The sequence below is a fragment of the Phascolarctos cinereus genome, unplaced genomic scaffold, assembly GCF_003287225.1.
Source record: "Phascolarctos cinereus isolate Bilbo 61053 unplaced genomic scaffold, phaCin_HiC Scaffold_9;HRSCAF=440, whole genome shotgun sequence".
Taxonomy (NCBI): Eukaryota; Metazoa; Chordata; class Mammalia; order Diprotodontia; family Phascolarctidae; genus Phascolarctos; species Phascolarctos cinereus.
Window position 1 is genome coordinate 257,645,012 of NW_027556402.1, and position 24,758 is coordinate 257,669,769.

General features: G+C 54.7%; 2 protein-coding genes across 5 annotated transcripts in view; one reads left to right on the forward strand and one right to left on the reverse strand.

Moving 5' to 3' along the window:
- LOC144455114 (uncharacterized) overlaps nucleotides 1-24,758 on the reverse strand; it is a 65,727-nt gene that overhangs the window by 11,898 nt on the left and 29,071 nt on the right. The window lies entirely within an intron of this gene.
- Nucleotides 4,464-23,085, forward strand: RHOD (ras homolog family member D). Of its 2 annotated transcripts, XM_078148114.1 has the most exons (8): nucleotides 4,464-5,508; nucleotides 5,718-5,835; nucleotides 7,156-7,743; nucleotides 8,861-9,310; nucleotides 14,698-14,785; nucleotides 17,460-17,569; nucleotides 18,389-18,523; nucleotides 22,540-23,085. In XM_078148114.1, exons 4-8 carry the CDS (start codon nucleotides 9,182-9,184, stop codon nucleotides 22,705-22,707), a joined length of 630 nt encoding a protein of 209 aa, XP_078004240.1. In that variant the 5' UTR covers nucleotides 4,464-5,508; nucleotides 5,718-5,835; nucleotides 7,156-7,743; nucleotides 8,861-9,181; the 3' UTR covers nucleotides 22,708-23,085. The 2 variants fall into 2 exon arrangements, with proteins under 2 accessions (XP_078004240.1, XP_020824006.1); XM_020968347.2 differs by lacking the exon at nucleotides 8,861-9,310.

The following is a 24,758-nucleotide window of genomic DNA, read 5'->3' on the forward strand; positions in this document are numbered from 1 at the left end:
ACTGGAACACCGATGCATTGTTGGTGGAGTTGTGAACTGATCCAGCCATTCTGGAGAGCAATTTGGAACTATGCCCAAAGGGCTATAAAAATGTGCCTACCCTTTGATCCAGCAAAACTACTTCTAGGGCTGTATCCCAAAGAGGTCATACAAATGGGAAAAAGACCCACATGTACAAAACTATTTATAGCTGCTCTTTTTGTGGTGGCAAAGAACTGGAAATGGAGGGGATGCCCATCAGTTGGAGAATGGCTGAACAAGTTGTGGTATATGAACGTAATGGAATATTATTCTTCCGTAAGAAATGATAAGCAGGCGGATTTCAGAAAAACCTGGGAAGACTTGTATGGACTGATGCTGAGTGAAGTGAGTAGAACCAGGAGAACACTGTCCACAGTAACAGCCATGCTATGCAATGACTAACGTCGATAGACTTAGCCCTTCTCAGCAATACAAGGATCTAAGACATCTCTAAAAGTCTCATGATGGAAAATGTTACTCACATCCAGAGAAAGAACTATTTGAATGCAGATCGAGGCATACTATTTGCTATTTTTTTCCTTTCTTCAGTTTTGTTTTGTTTCTTCTTTCTAGTGGTTCCTCCTATTGGTTCTAATTCTTCCTTACAGCATGACTAATGTGAAAATCTGTTTAACAGGAATGTATACGTAGAGCCTATATCAGATTGCATGCCGTCTTGGGGAGGGAGAATGGGAGGGAGGGAGAGAAAAATTTAAAACTCAAAAGCTTATGGAAGTGATTGTTGATAAATCAAAATAAATTAATTAAAAAATTTAAAAAAAAAAGAAAACCCCAAATGGGGTCACGGAGAGCTAGACACAACTGAACAGCACCATTGCCACCACCTCTGGGACAGCTCTTTCCCTGTCTTCTCAGGACCTTGCCACATGAGGCCCCTCTAATACCCCCGAGGCCTTCCTGACTTTCTTCTGACATTGCATGGATACCAGTAGGAAGCACAGATTCTCTGTTCATCAAATATTCTTTGAGCTTGCCACGGTCCATTTCCTCATTTGGGCATTTCTTTCCTTGATGAAATTCTTTACTTTGGCTCTGCTCTGTCATCCCCTTAGGTGTGGCAGCCTTCAGACATTGCCCACAGGCAGTGATGAAAGATGGGAGAGAGACGGAGGGAGCAGTGAAGGACACACATTTCTGGAGGAGACGGCAGTCAGATACAGTCAGAGATACAAGGAGAGGCTTGGTATCACAACAAGGGATGTTTTTTTTTTTGGGGGGGGAATCTTAAGGTGCTACATAGATATCAGCTAATATTCTCCTCCTTCTCTGAGATGGAACAACAAAGGGTGGGTACCAGTGTAGAGAGGCTCTGCAGAGTAGAGGTATATGGGAGCTTGAGACAGCCTGGGTAAGCTAAGAGGCCTGAGGTCATCGGCTTTGACAGGCTAGTTGGGGTGGACAAATCTTGAACCATCTACTGTGAGGGCAGTTTGATAGAAAGTCATTAGAGGTGAGATAAATAATTTCCACGCAGCAGTGAGGCCCAGGTAAGGTCACATAATGTAACTCTAGTGTGTGGGCCAAGTCTGAGGAATTCTATAGCATTCGAACGTGCGCCCTCTGAGGCCAGGGCCCATTTTGTCTGTCTTTGTATCATGCCTGTTGTCTTCCTCCAGCTCAGGAGGAGGAGCAGAGACCCTGGATGGGGGTGAGAATTAGAAAGGGGGAACAGCTGAAGGACCAGGGGGCCTCAGATCTGAAGGTGGAGGGAATGTCCCACTCTAGTGATTCCCTACCGGCCCAAGACTGTAAGGGAAGGAAAGAACAGGGATAACTCTCTAGAACAAGGAGGGGCTGGAGACCTCTTGGTGAGAACAAAGAGCAGATGTAGAAGAAAGGCCTGACTCATGGGGTTAGCCGGGCAAATGTCAGGGCTCAAGATCCTGGAGGCAGAACGGTGGAGGGCCTTCGAGGCCTGCAGGGGCCGGAGGGAAGGAGGAGGACTGAGCCGGTGCTGAGGGCAGCAATGAGGAGCCAGAGGGTGAAGAAACGGCAAGGCCAGGAGACCACTTCGGGCCGATGGCAGAGGAAGGCTCCAGGGAGCTGGCGGCCACATCCCCATCCTCCCCCATCCCTGTCCCGTGTACTGAGGGGGCAGTGAGGCGGAGCTGCCGGCCAAGAAGGAGGAAGTTGCTCTTCACTGGGCACTACAACATGGAAGGCACGCAGAGCGAAGGGGGGTGTGAACAACAGAATGGGACCAGCATCCCAGCGACGCAGAAGAGACCCATGGAGGTCTCTGAGCCTCAGCCGGGCCACTGTCAGTCACTCTTTTTCAAGAACCAAGGGGGCTTGGGTCAGTCAGTCAATTATCCATCAACAGTTATCATTTATCACACATTCACTGGGGGCCAGGCATCGAGTGAATCCCGAAACCTGAAATACAAGAAAATACAAGAAAAAGACAGTCCCTGCCCTCAACAAGGGTCCATTCTAACGGGCAACAGAACACACAAAGGAAGGGCGGGGACGTCCTGCTGAGAGGTGGCTGGCATAGAATCTCTGCCTCGAGGGAGGAGCCCTGCACCTTCCCACAAGAGGCAGTGGCTGAAGGAGCAAAGGGGGCCGATGGGACCTCCAGGACAAGGAGGTGACCATGCAGGGGCAACTGCAGAAGCCGGCCACCACCACACCAGGGAGGAGGGGGACCCCGAGAGAGCACGTGCTCCGCAGCAGGGTGATGGGTCCAGGGCATCCAGCCCTCTGGGGGGGCAGCAATGAGACCCCCTCTGCAGTGATGCCCGGAAGGTACCTGCACGAGACACATGGCATCCAGCGGGGAGCAGGCCTGCCCAGCTTTCTGGGGCTCCGTGTTGCTCGGGGCTGACTCCAGCCTCTCCTGAGGCCGCGGAAGGCAGCTCTGTGTTCTTTACATTCCTACTTAGGCCTTCTGGTCTTGATAATGATAATTGCCTACTGTACATGCCAGGCACTGTGCTAAGCGCTTTATAAATATTATGGCACTTGATCGTCACAACAACCCTAAGAAGTAGGTGCTATTACTATCCTCATGTTACAGTTGAGGAAACTGAGGCAAACAAGAGAGGGAGTGACTTGCCCAGGGTCACACAGCCAGGAAGTATCTGGAGCTGCATTTGAACTCGAGTTTGAATTTGAGGGCCCCCAGCGCCTAGCACAATGCCCAGCATGCAGTAGGTGTTTAATAAATGTTGGCTGTCTCTATCCTCAACAATATCAATAGCCCACCTATGCCGGTAACACATTGTCTGGGCTCTATTGGGGGGGGGGTCATTCTGGAACAACTAGGAAGCCACGATAGTGTGAGGAGCAGCCAGCATTTAGGAGTGCCCCTAGGTCGGACTGAAGGTCCCTCGGTCCCCACCATAACCCATTTTGCAGATTCGCTGGCAGGCTGGTGACTCGCTAATTAGGATTGGAGATGGATTTCAGCTGTGTCCTCTGCGCCCTCTGGCGGCCAAACCCTAAGGAGAGCTCAGGACAGCCTGGACAGTCCGCAGGGCCTGCTTCAAATTCACTTGACAGGCATTTATTAAGCACCTGCTGTGGGCAGCCAGACGACCAGGCCTGGAGTCAGGAAGACCTGAGCTCAGAGCCAGCCTCAGACAAGTATTAGCTGCGTGACCCTGGGCAAGTCACTTCACCCAGTTTGCCTCAATTCCCTCGTGTAAAACGAGCTGGAGAATGGAGCACCAAACTACTGGAGTTATCTTTGCCAAGAAAACCCCCAAAGGGGTCACAAACCGAATAACAAAGCCCTTATTGTGTGCCAGGCAGCGTGCTGGGAGCTGAGGATTCTAAGCATCTATGGAATACATACATAGAGGCTCTGGGTAAGAGCGGTGTGATCGTGGGACAGTCACTTCCCAGGTCCTCAGTTTCCCCCTCTGTAAATTCTCAGGTGACCTCTTGGGTCCCTGCGGCGCTCCCCAGGGCAGAGCAAGCCTGGAAGAAAGCAGCCTTTCTCTAAGCATGGGGAATGGTCTAGGAGGCCCCTTTCAGCAGCTCAGAACAAGGTGGTGAGGACACGCCCTTACGGGCGGCTCTGGAGGAACGGCCTTGCTGCCCAGAGACCGCTGACGCCCCATGTGGGCAGCCGATTGGCTGCTGAGCCTCTGCCAATCGTGTAGGTCACCTAGACTCTGCCGGGAAGCCTGACGCCCTCTGCGCCTAGCAACGTCCAACCAACCGCAGGAACCCACGATGTTTCTAGGAGATCTGCAAAGAGCCAACTCATCCCCGCAAAGCGTCAGATGATCTCATCTGGGGAGCTGGGGAGCGGGGGAGGTGGAGAATGGGGGGCTGGGGAGCCGGGGGCTGGGGAGCCGGGGAGCTGGGGAGCCGGGGCTGGGGAGCCGGGGAGCCGGGGGCTGGGGAGCCTGGGAGCTCGGGAGCCTGGGAGCCGGGGGCTGGGGAGCTGGGGAGCCTGGGAGCCGGGGAGCCGGGGATCTGGGGAGCCGGGGAGCCACCCACGCAGCAGAGCCTGGAGCAGGAAGGCCTCAGAGGAGGCACAGTCTGGGCTCCAAGGTCCCCAGGACCCACCTCGCCCACAGCCGGCCAAGGTGGTGTGGGGTCCCTTGGTGCCTGGCCTGGGGCCGATCAGTCAACAAAGGGCCACTGGAAATGGCCCGCATTGGCCTGTCATGACTTTCTGTCCCTGGTTACAGCTGGGCTTCTTGGCTGTGGCCTCTGACCTTGTTTTGTTTTAAATAAATAACTGTCTTCCAGTAGACGGCCAGGTGAAGAGCGCCTGAGGCAGAGACACCTGGAGCCAGGTCGCGACTGGGAAGTTTCAGGACCAGCTCTATGGAACTCCACTTCAGATCAGGACCAGCAATGGCCCACTGCTCTACCTAACGCCGATCCCCCCACTCTGGGCCCCACCATCCCCTGCCCCATCTCCCATCTCCAGGCCTTTGCACAGCAGCACACCGGGCTTGGACCGCTCTCCCTGCTCACCCCTACCTCCAAGGATCCCTGGCTTCCTTCAAAGCCCAGCCCCCTATGTGAATTCCTGGCCCTAGAGGCCATGTCCTTGTGTCCTCAGTGCCTGGGACACAAGGATGGGGAACGGATCTGTGAGTTCCCTGACAGAGCATCACCCCTGGGCCCCACCCCCAACTCCCTGTACCAACGCCCTTGAGAGTTCTGTGGACCACTGAGAAGTTCAGGTGAAGGACTTGTCCAGGTCATATGGCCAGCCTCCGTCAGAGGTGGGATGGAAACCCAGGCCCTCCCGGCCTTAAAGCTGGCTCTTAGGCCATGCTGCCCCTCCAAGAAGGGCCTAACAAATGCTCCACTCATTTCTTCCCTCCCATCATGTGCTGACAGCTTCCCCCAAGCCTCCTGTTCCCCATTTCCTTCAGGCAGCCTCAGCATGGCATAGCTGTCTGTCCCCTCCTCGTCAAGGTCAACCTGCTCTGGCCAGGCTCCTGCCTGCCAAGGCCTTTCCTGGCTGCAGTGCTGAGCATGGAATGCAGACTCTAGGTGAGGCCTTGTAAGGCCAAGAAAAGGCCCCCACAAAGTGCAGCGATCCTGCAGAGAACAGAGAGATGGCTGGGGAGAGGGGGGGTGCTTCCTTTACTGGGGGTGGATGTGACCCCATCTCCTTATGTGCCTCTTCCTACATGTGGCAGAGCATGGCACCTTCCTGGGGACTCTGTGGAGGGGCTAATCTCTTTTAAATGGTTGCCTAGGTCTGGCCCAGGAAGCAATCCACCCCGAGAGGAGCCCTGGTGTCCTGCTTTGACAACCCACAAATCAGCCAACAGTTCCTGTACTTGGATGGACCTTGACTCCCCAGTCGTCACCAAGGTATTTGCCCACCTACTGAAAACAAGTTCAAGGAACCGGCCAGGAACCCACGGGAAGTCCTTGGCCAATCAGGGCTAGCTGGGAGCTGTGCAGAGATTTCCCCAGGCACCCGATGAAGGCTTAGGAAGGTGACTAACCACTTTCTCTAGGGGCTGCCCTAAGCTGGGCACACCTGGGCTATGATGACCCACAGTGGAAGGCAGCTTGGGCTGGCCTGCCCCCCCCCCCAGGAGACTTCTGGGCCAGAAGTGGCCCACTCAACAGGACAGTTTGGGCCAGACATGCCACACAGGTCACCTCCCCTCCCCCAAATCAATAAACTCCAGTGATTTAAAAATAAAATCCTCTGGCCTTCAACGTCCTTCACAATCTGCCCTCCTCCCCATCTTTCCAGCCTCTTTACACCCTGACCCTACCCTATGTACTCTCTAATCCAGTGATACTGGCCTCCTGGCTGCTCCTAGAACAAGTTATTTATTTCCTGACTCCAGGCATTTGTCTTGGCTGTGCCCCCTGCCTGGAATTCTCTCCCTCCTGGCTTCTTTCAAATGCCAGCTTATATCCCACCTTCTCCAGGAACCCTTTCCTGATTCCCTCTTAATTCATCTCCAATTTATCACGTAGACATCATAGTTGTATGCAGCTGTGGATTTTGTTGTCATTTCTGTCCGTGTTGCCCGCACAATCTCAAGCCCAGGCCCTAGCCTTGTTCCTGAAACACAGGGGCAATACTAGCTCCAGAGGACCTATAACACCCACAATGTGACCTTAGGCAAGTCATGTGACTGAGCCTCAGTTTCCTCAACTGTAAAAAGGACATTGAATTCAATGACTTTTGAAGTCCCTTCCAGGGCTATATCCAAGGAAACTGAGGCCCCAACAGGGGAAAGGACTTGGACAAGGTAACAGGTAGTTAGCTGAAAGTGTCAGGACTGAAATCTAGATCTTCTGACATCCAGTCCAAGGCTCATCCCAGGGAGTGGCCCAGACAGTCTCTGCTTCAATTCCCTCTGAGAACAGAGTAGGAAGCGTAGGCTGCTGTTCCATGAATTGCCCGGCCAGCTAAGGTGAGCTGGACTGCAGCTTGGGACAGTCGTGGGGCAGAGCAGGTTTGCCACAGCTTGGATGCTAGGCCAGGGAAAGGGCCAGCACCCTCCTGCCAGCTGGGGTAAGGGCCCCACAGAGCCCCTGTACAAGGATGGGTCACCGCTCAGGCTCATTGGGGGCCAGCCAATTCCTAGTCCTAGAGTACTTCTAGGTTTTATTAAGTGTTCTCTCCCATGGTATTCTAAGTATTATTATCTCCATTTTACAAAAAAGGAAACTGAGGCTCCGTGCGATGAGACTCACACTGGCCTGTGGTCATGCACTTAGTGTGCATCTGAGCTGGTCTTCCCTACGTCCCATGGCCTGCCTGGCCCGCATCGGCATGCTGAACTAGGGCAGGGCATCTGGGGTTTGGCAGAAGCACCGTCTCCAGGAAGCCCTTTGAAAATACACCCCAATGACTCTCAGGGACAGCAGGCCTCCTACTGCGCAGTCCCAGCACTCTGGAAAGCCATCTGGAAGTATGCAACGGACAGGGGTTAGCTGTCCATACCCTGGGGCCTAGAGATCCCAGGGCAGACATCAGAGGGGCCTCTCAGACACAGAACATTCAGGGCACCAAAAGGAGATACCCCTGGACTGGAGAATGGGCAAGTGGGCTCCAAGCCATGAAGAGAATGGAGTATCACTGCACTGCGAGAAACCAAGCCGAGGCAGAATTCCGACAAGCTCCAGAAGAATTCTCCTAACTGATGCAGCCTGAGGGGGGAGAACAGGGAAAAACTGATACACACAGTGAGGACCACAATGAACTGCCCTTCCCTGCATGGGGATGAAATACCGAACAGCCCCTCAGAGACGGTAGGCATGCTGGTTTTGCTGAACTGCTTTTTACCTACTTTAAAATCTTTGTTAAAAGGGATGAATGGGAAGGAGGAAAGGGACTTTCAGAAGGGACTATGACGTAAAAGCAAACTGCATAAGAAGAATAAGATTAACCTATCAAATAAGAAAGAGGCAGTGTGGTGCAGTGGGTAGAGAGCTGGCCTCAGAGCCAGGCAGACCTGGGTTCAAGTCCTACTTCTGACAGACTGACTGTCTGACCTTGGGCGAGTCACTAAACTTCTCTGGGCTCTAAGAAACATAGAAACTCTTAGTATCAGAGAAGATGTTGATCATTGGGAGGAGTTCCCTATAGCCATGAAGTCACTGGTCCAGTCACCAGCTTTGCCCTCCCTTTCTCCTTCCTCTTGGTCAAAGAGGCTGGGACTGCTAGAGCAGAGTGGTGTAGATACTCTCAGGTGAGGTCACCTTATCAGTTATTTCTGTTTAGCTGGTTTCCTTGATACAAGGGAGGGTTCAGTTCCTAAGTGTGTGCGCGCAAAGATTTGTAGAAATGATCAGTGTGTAAAAACAAAAGACTTCAGTAAAGCCTTTAAAAATGTCCGTGTCCTTCAGCTAAATGCCCCACTGGGAAATGAAGGGTAACAGGCAGCGGGAGAGCAGGCGGGCAGAGAGGGCAGACAGTAAGGCTGGAGAGGAAGAACCCTTCCCATCCCACAGGCTGACAGGAGGAGAGCATCACCCTGGGGGGGGTCCCCAATCTGGCAGCTCCCACCAGCTGGAAAGGATCAGTCCAGCAGAGCTCACTGGAGGGACCCTCCCCAGGAGGTTGGCCACCAGCCCCAGCCTGGGTGGGGGGAACCCGGGGGTGCAGAGGGATGGCGCTCCCACTCCCCAAAGTCCTCCCAGCTCCAGCTGTGCACCAGGGACTCCTTCTGAGACCCTGCGGGTGCCTCTGGCTCCATACCAATCCCGACACTCTGAGTGCTAGCTATTTGGCTTGCTTCGGCATTCTCTTAGATTAGCCAGCCTGTCAGCAGGAGCTACGGCCCGGCCACACCTTAACCCTGGCTGTCTCTAGATGTCACACGCAGCTTGGCTGCCACACATTCTCCACCTTCCTGACTTCCTCCAGGTGGTGCCCGCCCCTTCCACATTCCTGAGCTCATATACCTGCAGCCTTCCGGGCCTGTCACCAGAGGGGCCGGGCCAGGGCTACAGTGGGTAAGCTCAGGGACTCCCACCTCCTCCAGAGAGCACACAGGCACCCACTGGCCCTGCAGCCTCCCAGCCCGAGGCAGAGAGGATCGAGGGGAGGTCCCGAGGGGCAGGTAGCGGGAAAGGCCCAAGAAGAAGAAGACTGTCCATCGGCCACACCTTCCCAGAGAGATGCCTGCCGAGCCAGACAGGGCCTTTTGAAGGACGGGCCTCTGGGACCAACACCAGGGCAGGCGGCATGCAAAGGGACAGCGAGCCCCAGCCCTCGGACCCAGCTGTCCCCACCATCAAGGTGGTCCTCGTGGGCGACGGGGGGTGCGGCAAGACGTCTCTGCTGATGGTCTTCGCCAAGGGAAGGTTCCCCGAGGTGAGTCCTGACTTCCACAGAGCTGGCTCTACAGACACATGCCCACTCCTGGACACACATGCACAGCTACATCCTTCACCTGGCCCCTCCCCACAGTGACTCTCAGCTGCCCTCCTCCACCTTCCTCCCGACCCCTCAGGGCTAAGGGCACCCTCTCCTTCCTCTCCTAAGAGCTCCCAGAGGGCAAACTCGGGACAGGTGCCTGGTGGGGGTGGGCTCCCCCAGCTCTCTTTACTTCCATGCTGATGGGAGGCAGGGCTTCTCCAAGGTGAGGGAATGGGCCTGAGCATTCTGCTCAGGCATGTTCAGGGTTAGATGTGTAAAAGCACAGTCCCTCCCCTTCTGCTCTCCCCAGCCGGTCCTTCAAAGACAGGCCTAGAACTGAGACATTTCACCAGCCCCCCTCCCAGCTTCTTCTGGCCTCTTCTACCAGCCTCAACTCCCCTCTGGGCCAGCCCCTCACTCACAGGAAGAGCTTTGGCTTAGTCTACCTACCCCAATCCCCATTCACTTGGGATACAGTAGTAGTAATAATATTATTAGCAGCACTGAGACAGCCCTTTCAAATCTGCAAAGCTTTCCCTGGATTATCTTAGGGAGCAGGGATGGTTATCTCCACTTTACAGATAAGGAAGTTGAGGCTCAGAGAGGGTAGTGATTTAGCCCTGGATCACACAGCTAGGAAGGGGAAGGAGGCAGTATTTGAACCTGGGTCTTTCCAAATGCAAGTACAGTTCACTACCCACTGTGCTACCTCGCTTCAGCTCCTTGCTTCTCTAAATTAAGCGCTCATGTTTCTTTGTTTTTCTGGTTTACAAAATGTCTTTTATACCTGATCTTCTTTATACCTGTTCAACAAACACCATGTTGGCACCTGGGCCAAGTAGGTGCTGAGCTTGGGCCTCAGGCAAAGGGAGGGGCTGCCCTCAAGGAGCTTGCCTTCATCCCCTCGAACAGAGCTGGCTTCTTATGGGGCCTAAACCTACCGGTTTGCAGGCAAAGACTCAGAGCTAGCGAGTACCTGCCTGTTAGCTCAGTCTCACCCACCTATCTGTAATCAACAGTAATGGGGCTTTACTGACTGCAGTGACCCCCACTCCCCGGCAATCTGGAAAATCCACGTAAAATTTTTGGGCCCTGCTTTGTACTGGAGAAGAAGTCTGATTTTTTTCCTTTTCTTTCCTGGGGTGTTTACAGTGCCTTACTGTATAATTGGGGTTGATATTATACAATACTATACATATATTTTATGCATTTCTAAGTTTCTAAATTTTATTCTGTGTCATTTGCTGGCCTTTTGCCAAGCTCCCCCAAATTTCCATTTAATGTCTTATGCCACCCGTGATACATCAAAACCACGATGGGGAAAAGGGATAACTGTACTATGCCCCAGGCAGGCCAGAGACCTGGAGAAAGGTCACGGGCAGCTCCTGCCCTCAGGGAGTCCCCTACCTAATGGGGGACCCCATGGGCAACCACTCTGCATAGACAAAGATAGGGTAGATGGCAGAGTCTCAGACAGAAGGCACCAGCCCAAGAGGAAACCTTAGCTCTTTCTCTGTCCTGGACCCCAACCTGGGCTGCAGCCTTCCTCCACTTCCCCTCAGGCTCCCAAGGGCCAACAGTGAATGAAGGAGGAGGAGGGCAGCAATCTGGGCATCCTGACCACAAATGTCAACCTGGAAGATCACAGGCATCACAGGGTATACCTATGGCGAGAGACAGGGACTGGGCCTGGGGTTTCACTGGCATAGGGATCTCCCAGATGAGCAAACTGCCTTCACTAGTGCAGGCTGGCACCTTCTCTGGAGCCACAATGATGGGGCACAGTTCATAAGGCAGGTGAGGGAGGGGTCTTTGTGCAAAATGCTAGAGAACAGAGAAACTGAGGGAAGGAGAGGAGAGGAAGGGAGGGCTCTCCTTCCTACAGGCCTAAGCCTCACCAACACCCTTAGGCACCAGGGGACAGTGGTGGGAAGTCAAACCCTTCCCAGTCTGGCTCACGCCTATTTTTCCAGTCTTATTTCATATGTATTTTCCAACATGTATGATGCCTTTTGTTTTTGTATCACCTTCATTTCCAAATACAGCCCTCCTTTCTCTTCCTCCCCATCAAGGCTTCCCTTTTGATAAATATTAAAAAGAAAAAAAAACTTTTCAGCAAAACCAACAAAATGATAATGTCTGCTAGGATGTACAATACTCTGCACCCACAGCCCCTCACCTCTGCAATAAGTTTACAGGATCCTCTATTTAGAGCTGGAAGGGATTGCACTGGAAAGGTCTTCTAATCCAGTCACCCCATTTTATAGATGAGGCCCATAGACTTGCTCAAATCAAACAGAGAGTAAGTGGAGAGCTTTTCACTGGCCCACACTGCTTTCTTCCTCATCCACACATTCTCTGATCAGATCGAGCTGGTCTGGAGCTGTTCCCTGGACATGACATTCCATCTCCAGCCTCCAGGCCTTTATCCAGACTATGCCCTAAGTCAAGAATACAGTCCCTCCTCCTCTCCTGGCTCTTGGAGAGTCTGGCTTGAGAACAGTGCCCCTCCTGCCCCTCTACCTCTCCTGGTGGTTAACACCCTCCCCCTGGGACTTGGCTTTGCTGAGGCTGGGCTCTCCTGACGGGCCCCTTTTGGTGGGATGCAGGCCCACCCATCCTCTGTGCACCCCAGCACTGGCACCCTCGAGGGCTGGGCTGGACAGCTCCTGCAGGAAGGTTCTGCCACCACTCAGCTCTCCAAAGGCCCGCCCGAGCCCCAGCCCTCTCCCTTGTCGCCTGGTAGGAGGGAGCTCTCCTGGAATCAGAAGCAGGCCCTGTGCCTGCTGCCACCCCAGGGTGACCTGGGAAGGGCAGGTCCTCTTTGGCCCTCCTCAGTCCTCAGAGCTGATTAGTGAGTAGATCCAGTAGCGGTTATTGTTCTCACACTCCTGGGGAGGCACTGCTGGAGAAGGGGGACACTGAGGTCCAGGAAGCAGAGAGGAGGCCTTAAGAGCTGTGAGGATGCCTTGGGAAAGCCAGCCCAGGCCTCTGCAAGGGCCTCCCCGAAGCTCCCTCCCTGAGCACTCTCAGACACCTTGTGTCTGACCAGCCACCAGAGGGATCTGCATCTCAGCCTCATTTCCTCACTAGACTGAGCTCCAGGAATATTCCTGTTTATCTTCCCATCTAAGCACCCTGATACCCAAGAAGGAGCCCAGGGGGCGGAGGGCAGCCCAGTCAAGAAAGCTAAGACCTCGGAGGGCCCCCCCCAGCTCTGCCCTCGAAGGTTCTATGGCACTATGTAAGTCTGGCAGGCCTGTGCTCACAATCCCTTCTCCTTCCTCACCCCAAGTCCAGGGTGGCTGGTAAGCCTTTGCTTTCACATCCTGGATAGGAAGGATGGTACAACACCAGCACAGAGGCCTGCCTGGTGAGGTGGAGCAGGGCACACACAGGATGGATTCTCTGGTTTCACTAACAGCCTTGAGGGCTAGGCGAGGAGTACCATTCCTACTTTACAGATGAAGAAATGAGGCTCGGGCCAGTTAAAGAGCTTGTCCAGGGCCGCACTACCAGTGTGCAGGACTCAACCTTCAGCCCTTTTCTCTTCCTCTTCCCACTAGCATGGGCATCCTCACTTCCTCTCCCATGCCTACCGCTGAACCTTCCTAAAGCATGGCCTCCAGGCCTTGGGCACAAGATCAATCAGAATCGGGTATCTGGGCGCTTACTATGTGCCAGGCCTGGCTTGAGATCCTCAGAGCCCGAACACAGTCGACAAACAATCCCTGCCTGTTTGGTCATGGGGGAGAACACAAGCATGGGTGTGTAGGGAGTCGATGCAAGGAAGAGCTCCAGCCGTGGAGGGGCGCAGGCTCACGGCTCTCCCGGAGCCTTGCCCTTCTGTCTTTCTGTCCCCAGGTCTCAGCACCGTGCCTGGCACAAATGGCTGCTTAAGGAATGCTTGCTGCAATGGGCTGGGGGAAGGGAGGAGGCACCAGGAAGTTTCTTCGGGCCTGCAAAGTTGTCTTCTCCCCCCAGTCCTACCCCGCCGACGTCAGCGAGGTCCCCACTCCTGACCCTTGGCCTCCCCTAGGACTGCTTGTCTCGTTTGTACCGTGTCCTGTTCCATTCTCCTTCCTGCCAACCCTGAGCTAAGGCCCCAATCCTGCTGACTCAGAGGCCCCAACTGCCCTTCTGAGTCACTCCCTGGGCCGAGCCACAGCTGGGTGGGGTCCTGCCCTTCCTGGCAGAAGATCTGGTGCGCCTGGCCCTGCCCTCATCCTCCAGGGTTTCACTCTCTGCCCTGAGCCCTGAGGAGGTGGGCAGAGGCACAACCCGGGGAGTGGGGTGGGAGGCCAGACAGACTCTGGCCACTCCCTCGAAGCCCACAGTGGTCTCCCTGCATCCTCTGTGGCCAAGGCCAGCCATTGCCACCTCCCACCCCATCTGAATACCTGCCTCACATGTCTATGGTAGAAGAAGTCCCCAGCTCACTGCAGTGAAGAGGAACTGAGGAGTTTCCATTTGTTAATAAAAGGGACACTTGGCTTCCTAACATCCCAATGGCCACCAAATTCCTGATCTTGATTTTTCTCTTTTTGCTTTGAGGACCCAGGCTGACCATCCCTCCCCATCCACTAGCCTACCTGTCCAATGCTCATCTGGGAGAGAGGGGAGGCCGACATCTGACCTGGCTATGGTTTCCCCTCCTTTAGCCTTTCCTTTCCCAGTGTCTCTCCAACACGCTCTCTTCTTTCCTCTGTGCCAGCCTGGCACAGGCCCTCATCTCTTCATGCTTGGACTACCCAAATCATCTGCTGGTTGCTCTACCTGTCATGAGTCTCTCTCTACTCCAGTCCGTTTTCCTAAAGCCCGAGCCCAACCACGTCATTCCCCTACTCACTCCACACCAGTGGCTCCCTGTGGCCTCCAGGATCAAACCCAAAATTCTGTTTGGGGTTCAAAACCCTTTGTGACCTCCCCCTCCCCCGCCCAGGCTTCTTACACCCTCCTCCTCTGTGTACTGGCCCCCTGGCTGTTCCCGGGGAGACCCTCCCTCTCTGGGCATTTTCTCTGGCTGTCCCCCACACCTGGAAGGCTCTCCCTGCTCATATCTGAACTCCTTCTTCTACAGGAGGCCTTTCCTGAGCCCCTTCCTGCTCCAGCCTTCCCTTCACAGATTAGCACCAATCTATCTGTCCATCGCTTGTCTGCCTGGTGTTTCCCCTATCAGACTGGAAGCTCCTTGAAGGCAGTGACCATCTTTTGCCTCTCTTGTATGCACAGAGCTTGCCACAATGCCTCTATATCCTAGACTCTTACTATTTATTGACTAATGGACTCTTGGGGGCCTCCAGTCTCCCTCAGCCATTAAATGCCTTTTCTCTCCTGCTCAGACCTATGTACCCACTGTCTTTGAGCGGTATTCCATGGCCTTGCAGCTTGACGGTAAACCTGTGAATCTCTACCTCTGGGACACAGCAGGTAAGCTCACTGCATCAGCCACATTGGGGAAGCAGAAGGCAGGGGATGGATGGCGTGGGGAAGATTCCGGAGGGTTAGAACCCTAAGCCCCAACCCTAAACACACCTGCCTGCCAAGGGGTCAGGGCCCCAAGGACACAGGCAAAAGTTAGGGAGGGAGGAGGTGAGGGCCTGCATCTGCATTAACTGTCCCCCCAAACATGCCCCCACCTTCCTTCACCCCGATGTGTACCAACACCCCTGGACTTAGCTCAGAGCTGAGAACTGATCCGGCCCTGCCTCCCAAGAGCTTCCAGTCCCAAAGAACGGTGTGCACAGAGAAGTCTGAGATGAGGCAGATTGGGGCTAAGAGCCAAGGGAGGCAGGGAGCAGGTCAGGAAGTGGTGGCCACAGCTGTCTGATCACAGGTCACTGGCCTGCCCTCAATCACAGCCTCGCCCTTCTCCAGCTCCCACACACAAAAGCCTACTCTTTGCTGTGAGAGGTGCCCACCTTATGCAGCTCCCCTTCAAATGAGTCCAAGGTGGGGAGTGGGGCCAGGCCTCAGAGGACCAAGTGTCTCCCACAGTTGTCTGGCCTGGGCAGGGCTGTGGGGCCACTGCCCCACCCTGGCTGGCCATCGTCCAAGGATCCCTCAGGAGCCAGACCTTGCCCAGGTGACTCTGCCCCGTGAGCAGGTTAGCACGGCACAGTGGGTCCTGGCAGGCAGTGTCCAAGGCTGGGCAATTAAAATGCTCCCTGTCCTTCAGGAGGCCCTCCTTCAACACCACTACCTCTCCCTCCCTCGACAAGTCAAGGCCCCCACTGTACAAATGAGGAAAGCCTCTGTGCCATACGCAGCCTTTGATTTCCCCTCTCTTATACTGTTCTCCCAGGGTTCCATGGGTGACTGAGTCTGCATTCTCGGGAGCTTCTGAGGGCAGAGTACAGGCTGGTGCCCTAGATTAGGATTAGGAGGGCTGGGGTCCCATCCTAGAACTGGCCACAGCTGTGTGACACAGGGAAAGTCTCATGCTTCCCTAGGCCTTGATTTCTTCCACTGTGAAAAGATGGCCCTCCCCGTCCTGACATTCTGTGGGAAGGCCCCTCCCAGCTCTGACAGGCGGCTAGGTGGTGCCACGGTGGATAGGCTGCCCAAGGCTTGGAGTCAGAAAGACCCCATCTTCCTGAGTTCAAATGATGCCTCAGACACTTACTAGCTGTATGATCCTGGGCAAGTCACTTCATCCTATCTGCCTCAGTTTCCTCATCTGTCAAATGAGCTGGAGAAGGAAATGACCAAGCCCTCCAGTATCTCTGCCAAGAAAACCCTAAATGGGGTCACAGAGAGTCGGACATGAGTGAAAAACGACGAAACGATAACAGACGAACTTCAATACCATCTCTGTTCTAACCTCCTCCCCCAATGCTGCCCTTCCATGTTCTTTTTTTAATAGAATTTTTTTTCCCGATTACATGTAAAGACATGACATTCCATGATCTGAAGGTTCCTCCCAGTTCTGATGCTCTAACATTCTACGTGCAGGAATTCTTAACCTGGGTCCATGAACTTGTTTTTAAACACCATTTTTAGAGTGACAGCTGATAGCTCACATGTGCATAGCATATCCAAAGCACCTTATACATGTCTCGCTTTATCCTGATCACTAGTTTTTGGTGTTTTCGGTTTGGTTTTTTTTTAGGGTGGAAGCAACTGGGATTAAGTGACTTGCCCAGGATCATAGAGCTAGTAAGTAGGTATGTGAGGCTGGATTTGAACTCAGGTCCTCCTGACCACAGGGCCAGTGTTCTATTTGATCAATGGTTTTCAAAATAACCAGTTTCCTTTGTAATTCTATGCGTCATATTCTTTTCATTTAAAAATGTGATTCTGAGAAGGCTCTACAGGCTCCATCAGACTGCCAGACGGATGCAGGCCGCAAACGAGCCTAAGAACCTGCATTTCTTTCTTTTTCCTTTTCCAATTCCATGTAAAACCAATTTTGGACATCTGTTTCTTTCAGTTGTGAGCTCTGAATCCTTTCCCTCTCTCTCCTTCGCCTTTCCCTAGGACAGAAGCGCTCTGCCAGAGACCTGCCGTTTTGTGCTGTGTTCTAAGGCTCCTCTTCCCTCTGGGACTCCACAGCCCAAGGGCCCTCCCAGCCCTGGCAGCCCTTGAATCTGGTATCCTGTTGCTAAGCACACACGGTGACAGTGACAGTGACGAGAAACCAGGGCTGGCTCAATCAATACCTCCGCCAATGAAATTCAGCAGCTCGCACACACTGACTGCAGCCTTGCAAAGCAGACTGAGCCAAAATGGAAGGGGCAGAGAAGGAGACATCATAAGGTGCCAGAGAGGCATTTTACACTTCAACATGTATTTCAAAATATAAATAGACAGACCTTCATGTTGAATTGTTTTTAGTGCTATTAAGCAGTAAACAATCACTGAAGGAAAATAAACAAAGGGGACAGGAGAGCCAGGCCTACCCCGTAGAAGGTGTTAGCTCTGAGCCTCCAGGAGCCCAGAGGCACAGGGCCGCCTGTGCGCCCCCCGCCCCCACCCCGGGCGCAGCCAGGCAAAAGCAAAGACATTTCCGGCAGGGTGTCTGCGTCCTCTGCAGGCGCCCTCTCCCCAGGCATCTTTGGCGCAGGCTGGACAATAACTGCTCTCTTTCACTGGTCACTTGCAGGACAGGAAGACTACGACCGCCTCCGTCCACTGTCCTACGCTGATGCGCAGGTGGTGCTCATGTGCTATGATGTCATGAGCCCCAACAGCTTTGACAACATCCTTTCCAAGGTTAGCACACCAGGGTGGGGTGACAGGAGATGGCCCCCTGTCTCCCTCCTACCAAAAGGTCCAACTTTCCCTAGGCCTTCGGGGGATTTTCCATGCGCAGACCATGGGGAGAAGCAGAATAAATACTGAATTTGGAGTTAAAGGGTCTGGGTTCAAATTCTGATTTTGTGATTTAATACCTGTGTGACCCTAGACAAGTCACTGTGCTGGTCCCTGCCATCTTGAAAATCCATGAGTCTATATGATCTGACCTCCTAGCTGGGAGCTGGTGAGCACTGAGTCCTACAGCTACTGAAGCTGGGACTCTGCCCCAACCTTGAGGCTGCCTCCTAGGCAGGAGGGCCATGGGCTCTTCTAGTTAGCAGAACAACCTGACCTGACTGTGAAATCTCAGAACCAGCTCCCACTGGGTCATGGACTCCCCCAAGCCTCAAAGTCCTAGACTGTCCATAAGATTAGAACACAATGCTAACAATACAGAAGCATGAAATAGGGTAAGCCTCCTGGGGGTTAGTAAACCTTGCTCTGTTCAACGGTAAGGTCCACATGGGAGTGTGGACAGTGCAGGGCAGCTCATCCCCACTGCTGGAGAAATGACTCCAAGCAGGCCGGCTACTAGCCAGCAATCTGATTGGGCATCATAGGATCAACGTAGCCTTGCAACAGCTCTCTGGGAGGCTGGTGCTATTATTGCCCCATTTGATAGGTGAGAAAACTGAGGCTGGCCTACCTCCTTTTGTGCAAGGACAGCACAAGCTCCCCCATTTCCCCTGGAGGTAGAGAGGCCTGACACATGGTCTCCTTTTCTTGTCCTGACAGTGGTATCCAGAGGTGACACACTTCTGCCCAGGGGTACCTATCATCCTGGTGGGCTGTAAGACTGATCTGCGCAAGGACAAGGTGCTGCTGAAAAAACTACGGCAGAGCCGCCAGGAACCCATCACCTACCAGAAGGTATCAGCCTCAGGCCTGCCCTAGCCTTTCTATGAGATAGTGAGTTCTTCATCACAGAGGGCGTCAAGGGGATGCTGGAAGACCATTTGTGGGATGTGTTCAGAGGGGGCTGACCTCTGAGGCCTCTTTCCACTGTATGCCTGCAGGACCTCAGGTCTAGGGCACTCTCTGTGTCCTTCCACAGGAACATTCAGAATAAGAAGAACCCTAGCCCATCCACTAATCCTCCAAAGTCTTTGGGATGAGGCAGCTGCATTGAGGAGACATAGAGGCAGAGGGTAGACTATAACCTGGGGAAGTGGGGCCAGGTAGCCTCCCCCGGGCAGGAAGCAGCAGATGCCCAACTTTGCACAGGCCCAAAAGCATCTCCCTAGAACAATTTCCTAGGCATGTCAATGAATCTGTCAACAACCCTGTCCCCCACCCCCAACACACACATTGTTGGACCTGGACCAACTCTGGGGGACTACCTCATCCCAAGGCCTGTCAGGGCTGTGCTTGGGAGGGCCAAAGCCTAGCTAGCCCCCAATAACTCCCTGTATGGGCCTTAGAGGCCTGCGTGTTTATGGCAGGGAGTGGGGGTAGGGGCAGCTAACTATAAAGAAATAGGAGGCGAGTGCCCTGAAGAGATACAAAACCAAGCATGACCAGAGGCCTCTCTGAGGGAAAAAGCCATCCCTGGTCCTGGCTCGCTGGTCCCTGGGTCTTTCTAGCTGGATCTCACATTACACCATTAATACAGTCTATGTTCCAGCTCAACAAGCTGAGAGTACAGCATTCCTTTACCAGCCTCCCTCCACCTGCTCTCCCCCACGCCTGGTCCCTGCTCCATCCCTCCTCCTGGTCCCTGCTCCAACCCTCTTCCTGGTCCTGGCTCTGTCCCTCCTCCTGTTCCCTCCTCCTAGTCCCTGCTCCGTCCCTGCTCCTGGTCCCTGCTCCATCCTTCCTCCTGGTCCCTGCTCCATCCCTCTTCCTGGTCCCGGCTCTGTCCCTCCTCATGGTCCCTGCTCCATCCATGCTCCTGGTCCCTCCTCCTGGTCCCTGCTCCATGCTTTCTCCTGGTCCCTGCTCCATCCCTCCTCCTGGTCCCAGCTCTGTCCCTCCTCCTGGTCCCGGCTCTGTCCCTCCTCCTGGTCCCTGCTCCATGCTTTCTCCTGGTCCCTGCTCCATCCCTCCTCCTGGTCCTGGCTCTATCCCTCCTCCTGGTCCCTGTTCCTGGTCCCTGCTCCATCCCTCTTCCTGGTCCCGGCTCTGTCCCTCCTCCTGGTCCCTGCTCCATCCATGCTCCTGGTCCCTCCTCCTGGTCCCTGCTCCATGCTTTCTCCTGGTCCCTGCTCCATCCCTCCTCCTGGTCCCAGCTCTGTCCCTCCTCCTGGTCCCGGCTCTGTCCCTCCTCCTGGTCCCTGCTCCATCCATGCTCCTTGTCCCTCCTCCTGGTCCCTGCTCCATGCTTTCTCCTGGTCCCTGCTCCATCCCTCCTCCTGGTCCCTGTTCCTGGTCCCTGCTCCGTCCCTCCTTTTGGTCCCTGCTCCAACCTTCTTCCTGGTCCCTGCTCCATCCCTCTTCCTGGTCCCAGCTCTGTCCCTCCTCCTGGTCCCTGCTCCATCCATGCTCCTGGTCCCTCCTCCTGGTCCCTGCTCCATGCTTTCTCCTGGTCCCTGCTCCATCCCTCCTCCTGGTCCCGGCTCTGTCCCTCCTCCTGGTCCCTGCTCCATCCATGCTCCTTGTCCCTCCTCCTGGTCCCGGCTCTGTCCCTCCTCCTGGTCCCTGCTCCATCTCTCCTCCTGGTCCCTGCTCCATCTCTCCTCCTGGTTCCTGCTCCATCTCTCCTCCTGGTTCCTGCTCCATCCTTTCTCCTGGTCCCTGCTCCATCCCTCCTCCTGGTCCCTGCTCCATCCCTCCTCCTGGTCCTGGCTCTGTCCCTCCTCCTGGTCCCTCCTCCATCCCTCCTTTCCTCCTGGTCCCTGCTCCATCCCTCCTCCTGGTCCCGACTCTGTCCCTCCTCCTGGTCCCTGCTCCGTCCCTCCTCCTGGCCCCTGCTCCATCCCTCCTCCTGGTCCCAGCTCTGTCCCTCCTCCTGGTCCCTCCTCCATCCCTCCTTTCCTCCTGGTCCCGGCTCTGTCCCTCCTCCTGGTTCCTGCTCCATCCTTTCTCCTGGTCCCTGCTCCATCTCTCCTCCTGGTCCCAGCTCTGTCCCTCCTCCTGGTCCCTGCTCCATCCCTCCTCCTGGTTCCTGCTCCATCCTTTCTCCTGGTCCCTGCTCCGTCCCTCCTCCTGGCCCCTGCTCCATCCCTCCTCCTGGTCCCAGCTCTGTCCCTCCTCCTGGTCCCTCCTCCATCCCTCCTTTCCTCCTGGTCCCGGCTCTGTCCCTCCTCCTGGTTCCTGCTCCATCCTTTCTCCTGGTCCCTGCACCATCCCTCCTCCTGGTCCCTGCTCCATCCCTCCTCCTGGTCCCGACTCTGTCCCTCCTCCTGGTCCCTGCTCTGTCCCTCCTCCTGGTCCCTGCTCTATCCCTCCTCCTGGTCCTGGCTCTGTCCCTCCTCCTGGTCCCTCCTCCATCCCTCCTTTCCTCCTGGTCCCTGCTCTATCCCTCCTCCTGGTTCCTGCTCTGTCCCTCCTCATCTCCTAGACACTCTCCAAGGCTCGAGATCATTAACCCATCCCCCTCATTTTACTACACAGGGTAGTAGAGTGTAACATATCTCACTGATGACAAAGCTGGGGTCTTCTGACCTCCAAGCCAGCACTTTCTCACCTGTGGTTTGATTCAATAGTTCAACAAAAGCTTATTAAATAACTCCTGTGTGCCAAGCCCTGTGCTGACCACTGGGGTAAAAAATGAAACTGTTTTTATCCTCAAAGACTTTGGATTGAGAGAAGAGGAGGCAAGGGCATAGGAAGACACATATACCATGTGGACACAGGCAAGTAGCTACAAGATAATTTGCAAAGGGAGAGACCAAGAAAAGGCTGCTAAGTTTAGTGCTAAGAGACCCATGGAAGGTCATCTTGGAGAGAGCAGTTTGAGTGGAGTCTCTGCAGTGAGGCAGTGGAGGCCCTGAATGTAGATGGTGCTTTCTAGAAATTTGGCAGTAAAAAGGAAGAGAGGTAGATGGTGACAGCTTGAGGGGATGGCAGGATCAAGTAAAGGTCTTTGGAGGAAGGGCCCCCCAACCTTGAGCATGTTTCTGGGCAGTGGGGAAAGGGTAAGTAGATAGGGAGACAGTGAAGATGAGAGAAAGGGAATGACTGACAGGCCAAGCTTCAGAAGGAGGAAGGCAAGAATGGGATCAAGATGCAGACAGCTTGGTCCTGAGCAAAAGGGCCACCTCTTCCTCTGAGACTCAAGCAAAGCGAGTTTTGAGGTGTGCAAATGCCCAGTCTCAATATAGGTGGGGGAGTCAGAGGCAAGAAGAAGGGAAAGTTCTCTTTCACAGAGAATGAATTGGGGGCTTCAGGGGAGAAAAAAGGTTGCCAACTCTCACTCTAGGGACTCAACAGAGAGCCCACTGGGGAAGGGTAAAAGGCTCTGCAGCAGTGAGGGACAGGCTAAGGATGGCTGACATGCCCTTGGTGTGGACACAGCCCATATGGCTGCATGGCTTCCTCCAGCTCAGAACCTCAGAAGAGTTTGAAAGCTTCACTGGATGGGGTGTAAGGGAGGCAAATGGCCTCTCTCTCTTTGTAGTAAACACTATGGTTGTGGGAAAATTCCAGTTCCTGAAGGAAGCTTGAGACAAAAGGATCATAGCACCTAGAGATGGGATGGACCTTAGCAAGCACCTATTCCAAACCTCCCCTTTTGCAAATAAGGGAACTGAAGCCCCAAGAGGTGATGGGCCTTGCCTAGATCTCTTGTTCAGTGAAATGTGTGACTAGATCCCAGGCCCTCTAGCTTCAGGGCCAATGCTTCGGGCCAAGCCAGGAACTAACTTTTGCAGCTCACGCTGGGCTGGACCAAGGCTGCTGGGGCAGGCACGCTGACACCAAGGCTGCTTTTCGGTCTCTTCCCTCAGGGCCAGACGATGGCAAGGTCGGTGCGGGCAGTCACTTACATGGAGTGCTCCGCCTGGCTCCAGGACAACATCCCCTCTATTTTCCACGAGGCAGCAGTGGCCGCCCTCAGCAGTCGCAAGCGTCGCCGAAGGCAAAGAGGGGCTTGGAAAGGTTGCCTGGTGACCTGAAGGCTGAGGCCGTGTCTTCTGTCCCCCACGGCCAGCGGGGAGATCCAGCCAGAAGGCGGACCCCTCCTCCGAACCCCCTGAGGAGCAGCGGCAGGGGCCGAGTGGGCTAGGCCTTAGCCTCTGGCCCCAGGGCTGAGCCCTTCCACGTACTAAAAGGTGGCCTGTGAGAGCCCGCTGGGACCTGGGTGGGGCGAAGCTCACAGAGGCCTCCCACAAAGCTGGGCCGCCACCTGGCCTAACGGCACTTCCTCTGGACTTGAGCAGAACGTACCCCGTCATGACTGGACCTGATCTCAGCACCTCACTGCCCTGGAAGCCAGGCAGGAGACGCACCCACCCTGCCCTCCAAAGGAAAAATAATAATTATTACCAAAACAACTCATTGCTTTATGCCTCTTCATAAGCAGCATTCTCTCTTCTGACCCTGACAACAGTAAGGATAACTCACAGGAAGTGAGTTTTGTTTGGCAGGGGAAGGCTCCTGGGCCCCATTTTACAGGTGAGTCACGGAAGGACCTGCCGCCGCATCCGGCCTGCCGACTGAGCCTGGTACCCGTCAGCCCATGAGGCCCTAGCTGGAGCAGCGCAAGTCAGGGATTTTGTTCTCCTGGCCTCTGCCCTTTAACCTCATCCCTTCCGGCTCCTCTGGGCGCCCCAACAAGGAGGCGATACCTGGTTCTGCTGATGATCATAATGGAATCAGGTCAAACAATGCTCAGTCTAGCCTCTGGCACACAGTAGGTAGTTAATTAGCGCTTGTTCGCTTCCCCCAAAGAGGCACTGAGTCAGGACTTGGGTCTAGTCAGACATGGTTCACTAAAGGCTCGATGTGGATGGGAGGCTGGATTTTGCAGGAAGAGGGGAGGAGGGGGGAAGAAACCCATTCAGCATAGGTTCATTCAGGAATTCCCAGGGCTGCCCTCAGGAAGGGCTAGGGAAAGGAGTGCCGTGCAGGGCTCTCCCCAGCCAGGTCCCTCCTCTCTCTCCCAGTAGGTCACAAGAACGTTAGTGGGGGTTCACAGGGGACCAGCCACTGTGTGGAGAAGGGCAGGTCTCTTTCCTGAGACCCTCCACCCTGCCTACCTCATCAGCCCACTAGGACAATGCAAGGAGCCCAAGGCGCCGGGCAAGGCCTCACCCTAGTGGGGGCGCCGAAGTCCGCGGAGCCACCTCACTTGGGCAGAGGCTCCCTTCAGGCTCCCCATCCAACCGAACCAGGCGAGGAGGGCTCCCTGTGCCCACCCTCCTTCTCCTAGCCTCCGCAGAGCTGCCTCCCTCACCCTGGCCTTCTTGTAAGGCCTTCAACGCTCCAGCCCCCTGCCGCAGGAGGCCCAATCTTGAGTCTCCCAGCACTCAGGAATGACCATAGTACACTCCCTGGTAGAGCCAAAGTTGTCTGGGGCAGGCATGGCTATCCAGGTACCCGTAGGGCCCAGCGAAGCATTTAACACACGCCTGGTGACCGCTCACCAAGTTCAACCAATGACTGCTTTCCTAACATGACACACTCCCCGGTTTAAATTCTTACTGTGTGTTTGGCTCTGAGGGAAATGCATTAGTGAAGACACAACCCTTGTCTGGGAATAAATAACACCACACAGCTGAGGATCAGGACAGACACGAGACAGGCTCGCCACACCCAGGGCGTTATCTCTGCTGACCTCCAGCTGCCTCCCTGATATCTCACACAGGGCATCCAGGAGAAGTCTCACGTTCCGCCTGTCCTCCCAAACCCGTCTCATTGTCCTTCCTGCCGAAGCCTCTTGCTTCCCAAGCCCCCGTTACTGTTCTGGGCACCACCCTCCTCCCAGCCCTTGCCTCCAGCCTCCCTCCTTCACCTCCCCCATCCAAGCTGTGCCAAGGCCCGTCCGTTTCCCCTCTGCTGTGTCTCTCCAACAGGCCCCCTTCTCTCCTCTGACACTGCCTCCGCCTTGGTGCAATGACCGGGGGGGGGGCCCATGTCACCCCCCGGATCAAACACAAAACGCTGTTTTGCATTCATCACTCCCCAGGCTTCCTCTGTGCCCTCAGCTCCCAGCATGCTCTCTGGC

Excerpts from the sequence above, each read along its gene's own strand:
- RHOD (XM_078148114.1), top strand. The coding sequence starts at position 9,182 with ATGCAAAGGGACAGCGAGCCCCAGCCCTCGGACCCAGCTGTCCCCACC. Across the intron at positions 14,786-17,459 it reads CTACCTCTGGGACACAGCAG|GACAGGAAGACTACGACCGC; the intron begins GTAAGCTCACTG and ends GGTCACTTGCAG. Across the intron at positions 18,524-22,539 it reads AACCCATCACCTACCAGAAG|GGCCAGACGATGGCAAGGTC; the intron begins GTATCAGCCTCA and ends CTCTTCCCTCAG.